The following is an 11391-nucleotide window of genomic DNA, read 5'->3' on the forward strand; positions in this document are numbered from 1 at the left end:
GTTCTGATGAGAGGTCCAACCCTAACCTGGGGTTAGGGTTTTCACTGTTTTCACTGGCAAGTTGAGAATAAATACGAAGTGGCTGCTGTTAAAGCTGTCCTCCTTGGTGGCAGACAGGAGAAAAGGGGGCGGGGGGTGGAGAAAAAGAAGAAAGAAAAGAAAAAAAAAAAAAGGTGGAAGGAACCATGCAGACAGTTGTCTGAATCTGTTCGAATAAAATGCAGTGAATGACATCAGAAGCAAAGATCTATGGTTGGGACAAAGGATATAGACCTCATCTACAGAATAAACAAACATCCAGGGACTAAATTATGATCAGTAAAATTTAGTAACTGTTATCAGAGCAAAGCAATCAGTTAAGCAACAGTGCAGTTTGGGGTGATGCTGCAGTAAGGAATTATTGGAATGTATTTGTGTGGATTAGTAAGAGCTAAGAAAGGGTTTTGACCTCTGTATGCTGTCCTGGTGAGATGCTTGTGCGTATGTGTGGAAAAAAAACCACAATAAACGGACCAAACCCGCTGAAAATACAAGGCTTGCAGGGGAAAAAAAAAAAAAAAAAAAAAAAAAAAAAGAAAAAAAAAAGGCCAAAAATTCTCACCTCTGATGCCTGGAGAAAAGTCTTCAAGCAAGAGTCTCACTGACTCTGCTTTGTTTAGCTTGTTGGAAAGAAGATCAAAAAGCCACTTGATTGCAGCATTGAAGGACTTTGGAAAGAAAAAGGGGGAAAAGAAGAATTAAATATCTTTTTAGTCTAGCAGATAGAAGTGAGAGCAGAGCCTGGCAATTAAACCCAACTTAATTCAAATGAGAACTCGAGAAATACAGGTGGCAGGGAGGGTGGTTAAACACTGCCACACTCTACCCCCTAACAGCTCTCCGCAGGGTGAGGTGGGATCCAACCCAACCAGAGTTATTTCACTCGGGCACTAATTACACGTAATAATCTGTGACGTGCAGAGGTCAGACGGCGTGACCCCGTACTGGGGACAGACCCCCATCTCCAGACACCAGGATAAACACCCCACGGAGAGGTGTAGTTAAGCCTGATAGCTGAGCAAACAGGCGCAGCCCTGACCCCTTCCAGCATGTCCTCAGGGCACTTTACAAAGGTGGACATGTTTAAAAACATGTTTTTCTTGAAGTCTATTGACACAACTATTGAGACTACAGTCTAGACCTCATTATTCTTTGGCTCCTATTTTTGCTTTCTAGGAAATTCGTGCATTAATCCAAGTACTAGATTTCTATTGAAAGAACACCGAGCAGGGTAAAATGCAGGATTGAGAAGGAGCTTGAGAGAGCACCTAACTGATCTCCACCCTAGCCTTTAAACCTGACGTTTTTACCACCTCTGCCTCCGTTTTCCAGAAGGAAGAAGACCCCGAGCCCCGCTGCCGAGCCTGAGCCCCAGCCAGGCTGCAGCTGCATGTCCTGTAACGGCTGCAGACCCTGCCGAGGGAAGGTCTCCTCCTGCAACCAGCTCAGGGACCCCTTCTGAGGCACTAGCACCTCATCTCAGCAATAGCTCCAGCAGCAGCCCCGGCACCTTTAGATGAGGTGCTCCAGACACCACCAGCAGCCGCCGACCGCTCAGGGTAGACCAGTCCTACAGGCAGCCACTCGAGCACGAACTAATTTTCTTAAGAGCTTAGTAGCCCTCGCTGGTCATTACATGATCAGAATTAGCCAGTTATTAACACCGCCGAGTAGTTGAACAACCAAAATACGCCGGCTCTTTCCTTAAAGCATCGCTGTAGCCATGTAATAAGTGCTCTCCAGGCTTCTCAAAGAGCATTTAAACACAAGTGCCGCAGTTAACTTGCCATTGAATACATCTGCATTAATTGCTTGCATTATTAACAATGGAATGGCTGCCTAATTAACTCAGAGCAGCACAGGCTACTTGGCTAAATGTTAATTAAATGTTTCGTTGGCAGACTGTAATTTTTCAGCTTCGAAGGGAACAAACCTACTGTGTATTTCAGCCAATTTCCATCCAATTTATAAAACTGTTCATGTCTCAGTCGCAGCTCTACTGAAATATTACACCAAGCAGTTTCTGGAGAAGATAAGTCATTTATATCTTTCCTAGCTCCTGGGAGAACCAAGTAGTTTCTTTCCTTCTTTTTGTTTTTAAAATATACTGCCCAGCTAAACTAGAAGCAACTGTGTCAGCACTGATGAGCTAAATTGGCTTAAGTGAAAAAAAAAAAAAAAAAGAGACTGAACAGGGCATCGTGGCCACATGGATACTTGGCTTAAGCCAATACAGCTCCTCTTGTGGTTTTTTGCATATGCTCTTAGCTTGCTTCAATTAGTAAAAAAAATATTTTAGTTTAAGTCAGTGGGAGTGAACACACAGCCAGAATTGTTTATGGTGGAAATTATGTGTTTATTATTTGCTCTGTTACTGCAGTCTAGATGAGAGGTTTTTGGGGGTCATTTCTCAGCTCCTTCAACCTGAATAGTATTGAGTATGAATATTAGGAAGACATTGCCTCCTGAAAAAATTATGAAAACATGTTAAAAATCCAAAAAGGAACATGCCTTGGAGTTCTCCATTATTTCCCCAGTCAGGGTTTTTTAGTATATGCTGAAGAACAAAAAGATATCACTTACAATACCTCTTCTGTCATCATAGCTAGCAAAAAGTTGACTCCTTTAAACACCCATTTCATAAAGGACTACAAAGTATTTGTTTCCTTCTTGAAAAATCACACTTCACATGATCAGCCTGGCAGAAACAATGAACCATAATTTGATATGTTGCCAGCTTGAATCTTCAGCATGGAAAGTGAATACCATGTGCAGGATCGGACCCTGCTTTTTAAGTTAAACCAGAAATGTTCCTTCAGAACAGGTGGCCAATTTCAACTGTGTATGTCAGGTAACTGAAAAGAAAAAAAAAAAACAAAACAGGTGAGAGAATGATTTTTAGAAGCCAACCAGCAAAGCAATCCACAGCATGTTATTGAAAAAGAAAAAACTCTGTACTTCAACTGTGCAGTTCACGGAAGATGCTTATTATCACAGTATCCCAAGACCATACATTATTGGTACAGAAAAGCCGAGAAAATGGAGAGAATTGTAAATTAATCCATTACATTTTGTTGCAAGGCTGTATCTTCTTCTGCCTCATGTAGTTCGATAGCAGAGAAACTATGAATAATGTCACCTTTCAAACCTTGATATCTCTATGGACCTTCTGTGGTGTTACTGTGGCACTGATACATCTTATGGAGATTCCTTCAAGCTCACCGTAGCATCAGGCAGGCATTAATGGAATAGTTAACTCTGGCTGCTTTTTAGAAGCCTTCTCAAAAATTAAAATGAAAACTGAAATCCTGGAAAGGAAAAGGAGAGCCACAGCATGAAAGAACGAGACCAAATATTGTTTAATAGCAGTGTGATTAAAGCATTCACCTGGGGAATAGGAGAATTGGTGAGTGTTTAATATAAAACAGCCATTCAAGGCTTGCAGTCAGGTCACCTGCCTGCCAGAAGAAAAGCATAACAACAAATTCTCGAGTTACATTCAAGCTAAATGGTCCCCCCAGTACTTCTTCCTCTGGACCCAGAATCAAAAGTGATCAAGTTATCACTCTTCAACTGAGTTGTAATTAATATCCCTGCACATATTCACATCCCAAACAAAAACTTTTAGTTTAAGCTATGTTCACGGTACGTATAAACCTCATGGAGGTTTTAAGTGTTGGGGTTTTTATGTTGTAGCTCTACCCTGAGAACATGGGCCATCAGTTAACATGCTCAACTGATGCCATGCCACATACTGTAGGAGCATTGCTTTGATATTTAACTTTCGTGGAAGAGAGCAAAATTCTTGATCCACTATCTTGTAGGAATAGATTTTTTTAAACAGCAACCCTCATTCCTAGCCACCCTCACACAACGGCCAAGCGTACCTGGTGTCAGACAAAGGGGTAGGGATGCCGCAGGTCTGAGGTAAAGCCCGAAAGTCATGTCCCTGGGTCAGTGGGACACGTGGCCGGGCACGGGCATCGCTGCACCACCCTGTGCAGTGGCCCTCCAGCGGGAGCCAGGCACGAGAGCATCGGCTGTGGAGTCATCCCAGGTGAGGAAAAGGGGAGCCTCCACCGAGGCTTCTGACCCCTCCCTTGAAGGCCACCAGCTGCATTACTTCTCATCTTGGCCCTGAAGCCAGGCAGCCGAACCCCAGGCAGTGGTGGTGAGGGGGCTCTTACAGGCATGTGCTGTTTCCCAGGTTGTCTTCAGGATGCAAAAAATCACTGCTCCTCCAGTGGAAAACAGCGTTAACCTTGGCGTCAACAAAGGCCTAGGGAACATTGCAGGTTACATGGCTTCTGGTTCGCTCGATGGATATATTAGCAATGAGGCAAGTATAATCTCACCAGTCTGAAGCAGGAAAAAACTTAAAGTTTCTATCAGGCACAACAGAAATGGTGCTGAGATAGCTCTGAACTTCTAATATGCAACAAACATTTCACTCTTAACATCCAAAGTCAAGATTCACCTCTTCTGAGGGAACAATTTGCATGTCTAAATGTAGATCTCTGACACCACTTGGGAAGCCCCAGGGCAGACTGTCCAGCCTTGGCCCTCACTCCAGGGAGTCACAGCTCTTCTGTCCTCCTGTCAGACTGGTGACTCCAAGCTCTTTTTATAGTTTGTGGAGAGAAAGGCAGCTGCAGAGAATTATTTATTTGGCATATCTTAAATCTCTGTCTTAAAATGAGATTAATCACCCTGTAGAGATGCTTCTCTCTCTCCATCAGTGATAAAGGGAGCCTGGAGTGCCTGTCCCAGGCTGTAATCTCTAGTTTTGGGGCACACCGACCAGAGCAGAGGAATTCCACCCATTCTGTCTCCTGTGTCTGACCTGGAGGGAAAAGCAAAGATATCCATCAGGCACTAACTTCCCCCTAGCAATGAAATGATCATTCCTGGTATCTTCAGCATCCTAAAGTTCCTGTACCGAAATCTTATTCACTGGACTGTTCTTTTTATAAAGATAATGGCATTTAGTTCAATACTGAGCTCCCTGTATGGCTGGAGCCTCACACCAAGCACAGCTTGCAAGGGGGATGGATGGAGGAATAGTACTGTACCACTTTCACTAAGCCTCTTGCTTCAGTGGCTGGTTATGAATCATTTCACATCCCAAATCGACGTAAGTCCCCAGTACCGCAATGTAACACTTCATCTCCATTAGAAAGGTAAACAGAGAGCCCAGCTCATGACAGCCGTGTAGCAACTACTGTTTTTATCCTTAGTAATTGAAAAGAAGTGGAACTGTGAGAGATACAACTCTGGCTCCTTCCCGTAGGGCTAAGCCAACTCCTGTGATATTGGCAAGCATTTTGCCCTTGACTTTCAAGGGCATTGACCAATCTTTTTGTGCTTTACTTGAAAGCTGACAGTCTTATTGTTTATCAGTTTCCAGGAAATATGGTGCTAATTTTCCTGGCAAATTTTTCTCAAATGTGAGTAGAGGATTTCCTGGCTTAGCTGAATTCCAGAGTGCTTTCAGGAAAACAATAGATCTTTATTTGAAAGTGGTTAGAGAAAAAGCACGTACCCCATTCCCTGCAGCGAATTGTTTCCCCACTTGCTGTCACTGTTAAAAATGCATATTTATTTCTAGTCTGACCTTGCCTTGAGTCCTTACTCAGGTACTGGGTATTTTTTTGTCTCCCAGCCTGAAAAGGTCTGTGCCTCCTGCCTCTTGCGGTGCAGCTGTAGCGGGCTCCGGCAGGTGCCCAGTGAGATCCTGCTGCCCCGAACAGCAGGGCAGAGCCAGCTGTGTGCTTTCCAGATGTGGTGTTACCCAGCTGCAAGCTGCCAATAACACCATATGGGCACCTTGCTTTCCTTTTGTAAAACAAGTAAAAGTGCAATTACCCTCAGCTTGTTGCTGACCCTCATGGAAGAGCAAGGATAAAAGCATCCTGATTGCTTCCCCAATTACAGGTTATTACAATTTTATGTTGTTTTAGGCAATTTATTTCCACTTCAGTTGTCTCGTCCGGTTGTGACATTTAGATGGCCCTAAGTGTGATGCTACTATGGCACCTCGGCAGCAAACTGTTTAAGGGGAGGGATATTTTTGGCAGAAAAATTCAGCAAAGGGAAAAAGGAGCTGCTTCACTATGCTTGGTAACTTTACACCAACTCCAAAACACCAAGCAAGGTGTTTTACTACTTTCCTTTTCCCATCTGTGATATGGAGAGGTCATGCAGAGCTTGTTCCTGGTTAACATGATCCCTCTTTACTCAGGAGAGGCTGGACAGGTACAGGACAAACTTTTCCAGAGTAAAATTTACACCAGCAAACAGTCTATGTGCTGATGTTGTGAATGCTGTCTGCAAAAAATTTTTTTGCTGCTGTTGGATGAGAAATGCTCACATTTGGAACCAAATGTACAGATTATTTCCCTCGCTTCCTTGGATTAGTTACAAAAGCCTGATACATGGCTCATGGTGATACAAAGCCAGAGGAGATCACCCGACTTCTGAAGTGTCCAGGAAGTTGAATGCTTGCTCTTTTCTTGTGGCGTTGATGTGGCATGGGGGAACTCCAGTTAAAATAGGAGTCAGAGCATGTAAAATGGATCACACAGCATCTCTACAAGCACAAGGCTCTGGCTGCCTGCAGAACCCATTTCCACAAAGTATAAATGAGATTAAGAACTTTGGTAGGTTGGGGAGTCAAGCTTTTATTTAAAATAGGAGAATCCCTCAAACTATTTTAAGGATGTGCACAAAAAAGCAACTCAAAAGTTCATAAAGATCATGGATCTCATGCTTCTTGACATATGTTTATGACCTGTGGGCCAACTAATTTTATGATTACCAGTTTCCAAGTGTCGTTGACCTTTTCCCTGAAGTTGCTTTGCTGTTGTCAGAGGTGGTACATGGCTGAACCAATGATCTGATGAAGTCTGTGAATTCGTGCTCCAGGAAACCAACCAATAGTAATTTCATTAGAATGAATTGTCTGAATCATGATTAGACTTGCAGATGGAAATTCTAAAGTAATGTACAGGTTTCAGCACAAAGGGAAAATATATCTTACTAGGAGTAAAAGCATCACCCTCATCTTTTAAGTCATGTAAAGAAGCCTAGCTCATGGAAAGAAGCATGATGGAACAGTAAGCACTTGATGGAGGGATTTAGGACAATCTGGGTTTAGTTCTTGGCCTGCCATAAATGGATTTGGATGAAATTCAGTTAAGACATATATTGAGCTCTTGTTCTGGGTCTATTTTGAAGGCTTTACAGTGTTTCCATGCCAAACTGCTCATTGCTTTCTCCAGCTGGAGGATGACAATCCCAGCATCTACCTACCCCAAAAATGAATGGCTAAGATGTGTTGTCAGGAACTTCTAGCAATAACACACTGTTGAAAGGTGACAGTACATCTTAATTGCTGCTATCAATTCCAAAGAGGTAACAAATTTAAGTTGTTGATGCTCTGATGCTTGGAATTTGGCATATATGGTTTAAGGCAGTGGTTTACATTGGTTTTGGTGGGAAGGACATGCTCAGTCCTTTACCACTCAGCTGAAGCATGGTAATTCTTTATTTTCAGGTAACTCAGTTGCTGTAGACTGTGGCACCATATCCCTCAGGCAGGCACTTCCACTGATGTAAATGGCTACAGGTTGCTGCTGGAAGAATCTCTACTGAAATTAGTTCTTCTTCCTGCAGTCTTCCCACTGTAAATGGGTGAGCCTGTACTGGACTGTACTGGAGATCTGCTGACTAAACTGAACGCTCTTGCTTCCCTCTCTCCCTTCCCAGTTATTACGCTGTGCTGTATCTTCAAGTGCCGGATTCCTCGAACAAGGAAAGAGATTGAGGCACGATATGCTCAACGACAAGCAGCCAAGACATATGCAGACAAGCTGGAGACTGTGCCACCGCTCAATGAGCTGACAGAGATCCCTGGAGGTACTTCCCATGTCCCTACACATGAGACCCACCTCTTCTTTTGGGGTTTCTTTCTGTGTGCATGAATGCAAAGGGCTAGGCTGTCCCGCAGTGTAAATCAGTGTGGCTCCTTGGGCACAACTGTTAAGATACTGCCATGACTGCGTAAACCACTCCCATCCAGGGGCACTAAACCTGCAGCATTTGCAGCAGCAGGCACAGTCATTTAGATGAAAGGGACAGTTTCTCCATTGGTGTAAGCCAGGGTCATTTCTCTGAAGTTCATGTTTAAAATTCCCATAGAGTCTGACTCATTTTAACGTCCAGTTCCTGGGTTGGGGGATGTCAGTAAGAAGAAAAATAGTTTGCCTTGACCCATAAATGGCTTTCCCTACTTGGATGGCCAAGAGTATTTCTGGCACTGGTCTCCGCTGCTCTTACTCACCTTTCCTGATTCTGTACCCTAGGCTCTACTGAAACTCTCCTAACTCTCTCTGGTCATGTCCAGTCCAGACCTCTCAGCTCCCTGCCTGTGGTGAAAGAAGAAGATGAAATGGCCCTGCAAGGAGATTAGGGGACTGCCTTCCTGTCTGTCTGTCTGTGGCTTCTCTTTTCTGATGAGATTCATCATACCTTGGACTCTGCTTCTCAGTTGCCTTTCTGCGTTTGACCTCTATCTTCTCAATACCTTTTTTTATGAACTTTTTTTTCCTCTTTCCTACATCTTTGCAAACCCTGTAATCTATAGCTTCATAGAAACTGGAAGTTTCCACAACTGAAAATGTGATGCTTCAGTCCATGAAACTGGTGAGAGGCAGATAACGTAACCATAGAAATTTAGTCCTACACCAGCAAAATACAGAGCTCAATGCTTAACAGTAGGAACTTGCACATACCTCAGTATTTCAGAGGTGTTCCGACAACTGACTGTGCCCACACTATGAACTGAGAATGGCTGGACCACTTTCGGGAGCTGAACCCAATGGGCATGCATAAGCCCTTGGCCATACAGTTAAATTCTCTTAACCTACTCTGAAGTCCAAGGTCACCCAAGGGTAGGTTAATGCACTCTGACCTGTGTGGGCAATCACATATAGAAGTGATTAGTGTTGTATCCTTTGATTTCCTGCCCCAAAAACCTAATCCTAACTCTGTGAGGACCAGCTATCAGTAGATCCCAGAAAGTGCAAAGGATCACGCCTGTGGACAGCAGAAAGCCACAGCCACTCATTGCTGCTGCATCCTCTTCCTGCCTAGCTGTTCGTTCTGGACAACCAATAAATTAAACATGAGAATATCCAGATGAGACAGGAAGGGTATTTGGGCAGCAGAATGGCGGTTCCACCCCAGAAAGCTAATAAATTTTGATCTCCTGTAAACAGCCTTTACGTCCCACTAACATGTGCGCGTACTCCGTCCAAAGTCTGGCTATTCGGTGTAGATTTAATCAGACCATGGTAAATTATTGCAGCTTGAACTCATGAATAAATTAGCACAAGAAAGCAATTTATGAAAAGTCAGCTGCACCATAAAGACTACCTAAACTTTTATACAGTTAAAGTACAAGTTGAGCAGTTGACAACCTTTGAGAATCCCAGAATTCTGGTCCCCGCAAGGTGCAGGGTAGGAGGCTGGTGGGTAGCATGTTGCCGAGTGGCTGCTGATGGCTGGTAATGGCTCATCAATGGCTGGTAATGTCCTCTGGGACTAGGCAGGTACAAATCTGCCCATGTCACCCTGCAGGAGATGGTACTGGGGTGGGAGTCTTCTATCCACAAGGACATACTCCACATCTATGGAGAACTCTGCATCAGCACTAGTTGTCAAGACTTTATCCACGGTGGATGTGATTTCTTTCACAGTAAGGGAGGTGCTAAAGTGGAAGAGGTAAATCGTGCCTTAAAAATGCCTGTATGTCCTCAGCCTTGGGGACCCAAAAGGACTGACTCAGCTGTCAACACCTAAACTGTTAGATGCAAAAGCTACGTGTAATCAGACCCACTGGTTTGCCCTCCCGAGATTAGTGGGTGTTCTGTCCCCAAAAAAGTTTCACTACATGATTTAAGCATTAGAATGGAAAATATGCAAAGCTTTGGGCTTTGTCTCTGTGCTGTTATTTCCATCTGTACAGAGTGTGATGCTCAGCCATGTTGCCCCAGTGACATTTGGCAACCCACCTTGATTTATGCAGTCATGAAATTTAATGTGTGTGTTTGTTGACTATTTATACACTTAGACTGTGACAACACCTGGTAGACCCAGTCAAGGCCAGAGAGATGACTTAATTACTAAGTGGTCATTGAATGCTTTAAAGATTTCTGTAAGTGTCAAATGCTATTAATCACGAATACATTACAATGCTTAAATGCTCTCATTTCTTGGCATTATTTTACCTGACTTCACATTTAATATGGTGGAATATTCTGACTGCCAAACGGCATGCAGTTTTTTGAGTGTCATATATGGCAAGCTCTTTTACTGGACATAAATAAAATGGACTTTAGGATTCAGTGTATAAAATATTATATACAAATTGATTCATTTGTGCTCTGTCTCCTGTCTGTGGGAGGAGTACCAGCCGGATTTGGCCTTTGCTTTGGGTGGAGATGTACTGTCTGGGTCCATGGCCTGGGAGATCTTCAAGTATTCTGCTCTGAGGCTGCTCCAGCTGACATTTTTGGGAGTTCACCTGGTTCTTACCATATTTTACCATATTTGTCCAAGAAGCAGACAATGTGGGGAGGGTTTTTTGGTGTCTTTTTTTTTATTCTTCCCTCTCCTTGTTTTTTTATGAGATGTCAGGATTTCTCCTGTGGTTGAAAGACAGAGCCTGTTTTGTTCTACTCTCATTTGTGTGCACAAATGAATCACCAGTTCCCAAGGCCAAAGGATGATATTTCATTTTTCTGTCCACACTGAAGGAATATTTTAGGTAAATGTAACACGTTCAGGTCTGATTCACACCTGTAATAGGTTGCTGCCATTTGGAAGTGACACCACAGACATCCATAGCAATGGGAGATTTGGGGTTATTTAAACAGACTGGAGTCCAGTGGCTCCAGGTGGGGACTGAGACATCTCACCAAAGGGCCATGCCAAGTCACTTCCTAAGCCTGTTCACTCTCATCTTTCCTTAGCCTGTAACAAATGTGAAATGATTTGACTTAGCCTAGGTGCCAGCTGAAGCAAGTGAAACAGTGACATGTCATCCCCCACTTGCTGAGGTCACTCCCAGGCCATTGCTACATTTTGGCTGGTTTCAATTACTAAGTTTGTTAACATGGTTGTCTATTTATATACCTGAGTCCTATACTGGTGATTTTCAGGGAAGGAAGTAATGGGAAATTTGCATTTTCCCTTGTTTATGCAAAGCTTTCTGGTCTGCTGGTCTTGAGCAAAGGAAAAACTTTCCATAAGGAATATATGAAACAAGGTATGTGTTTAGGTGTCAAGATG

General features: G+C 43.4%; 1 protein-coding gene across 1 annotated transcript in view; it reads left to right on the plus strand.

The window, feature by feature from the left end:
- The window catches only part of TMIE (transmembrane inner ear), a 31606-nt gene extending 23097 nt beyond the window's left edge, over positions 1-8509 (plus strand). The window contains exons 3-4 of the mRNA XM_040590432.1: positions 7807-7956; positions 8403-8509. Coding sequence (XP_040446366.1) covers positions 7807-7956; positions 8403-8509 — 257 coding nt within the window. The remainder of the gene's footprint in view (positions 1-7806; positions 7957-8402) is intronic.
- The last annotated feature ends 2882 nt before the right edge of the window (positions 8510-11391 follow it).

This window comes from Falco naumanni, chromosome 4, assembly GCF_017639655.2.
Source record: "Falco naumanni isolate bFalNau1 chromosome 4, bFalNau1.pat, whole genome shotgun sequence".
Taxonomy (NCBI): Eukaryota; Metazoa; Chordata; class Aves; order Falconiformes; family Falconidae; genus Falco; species Falco naumanni.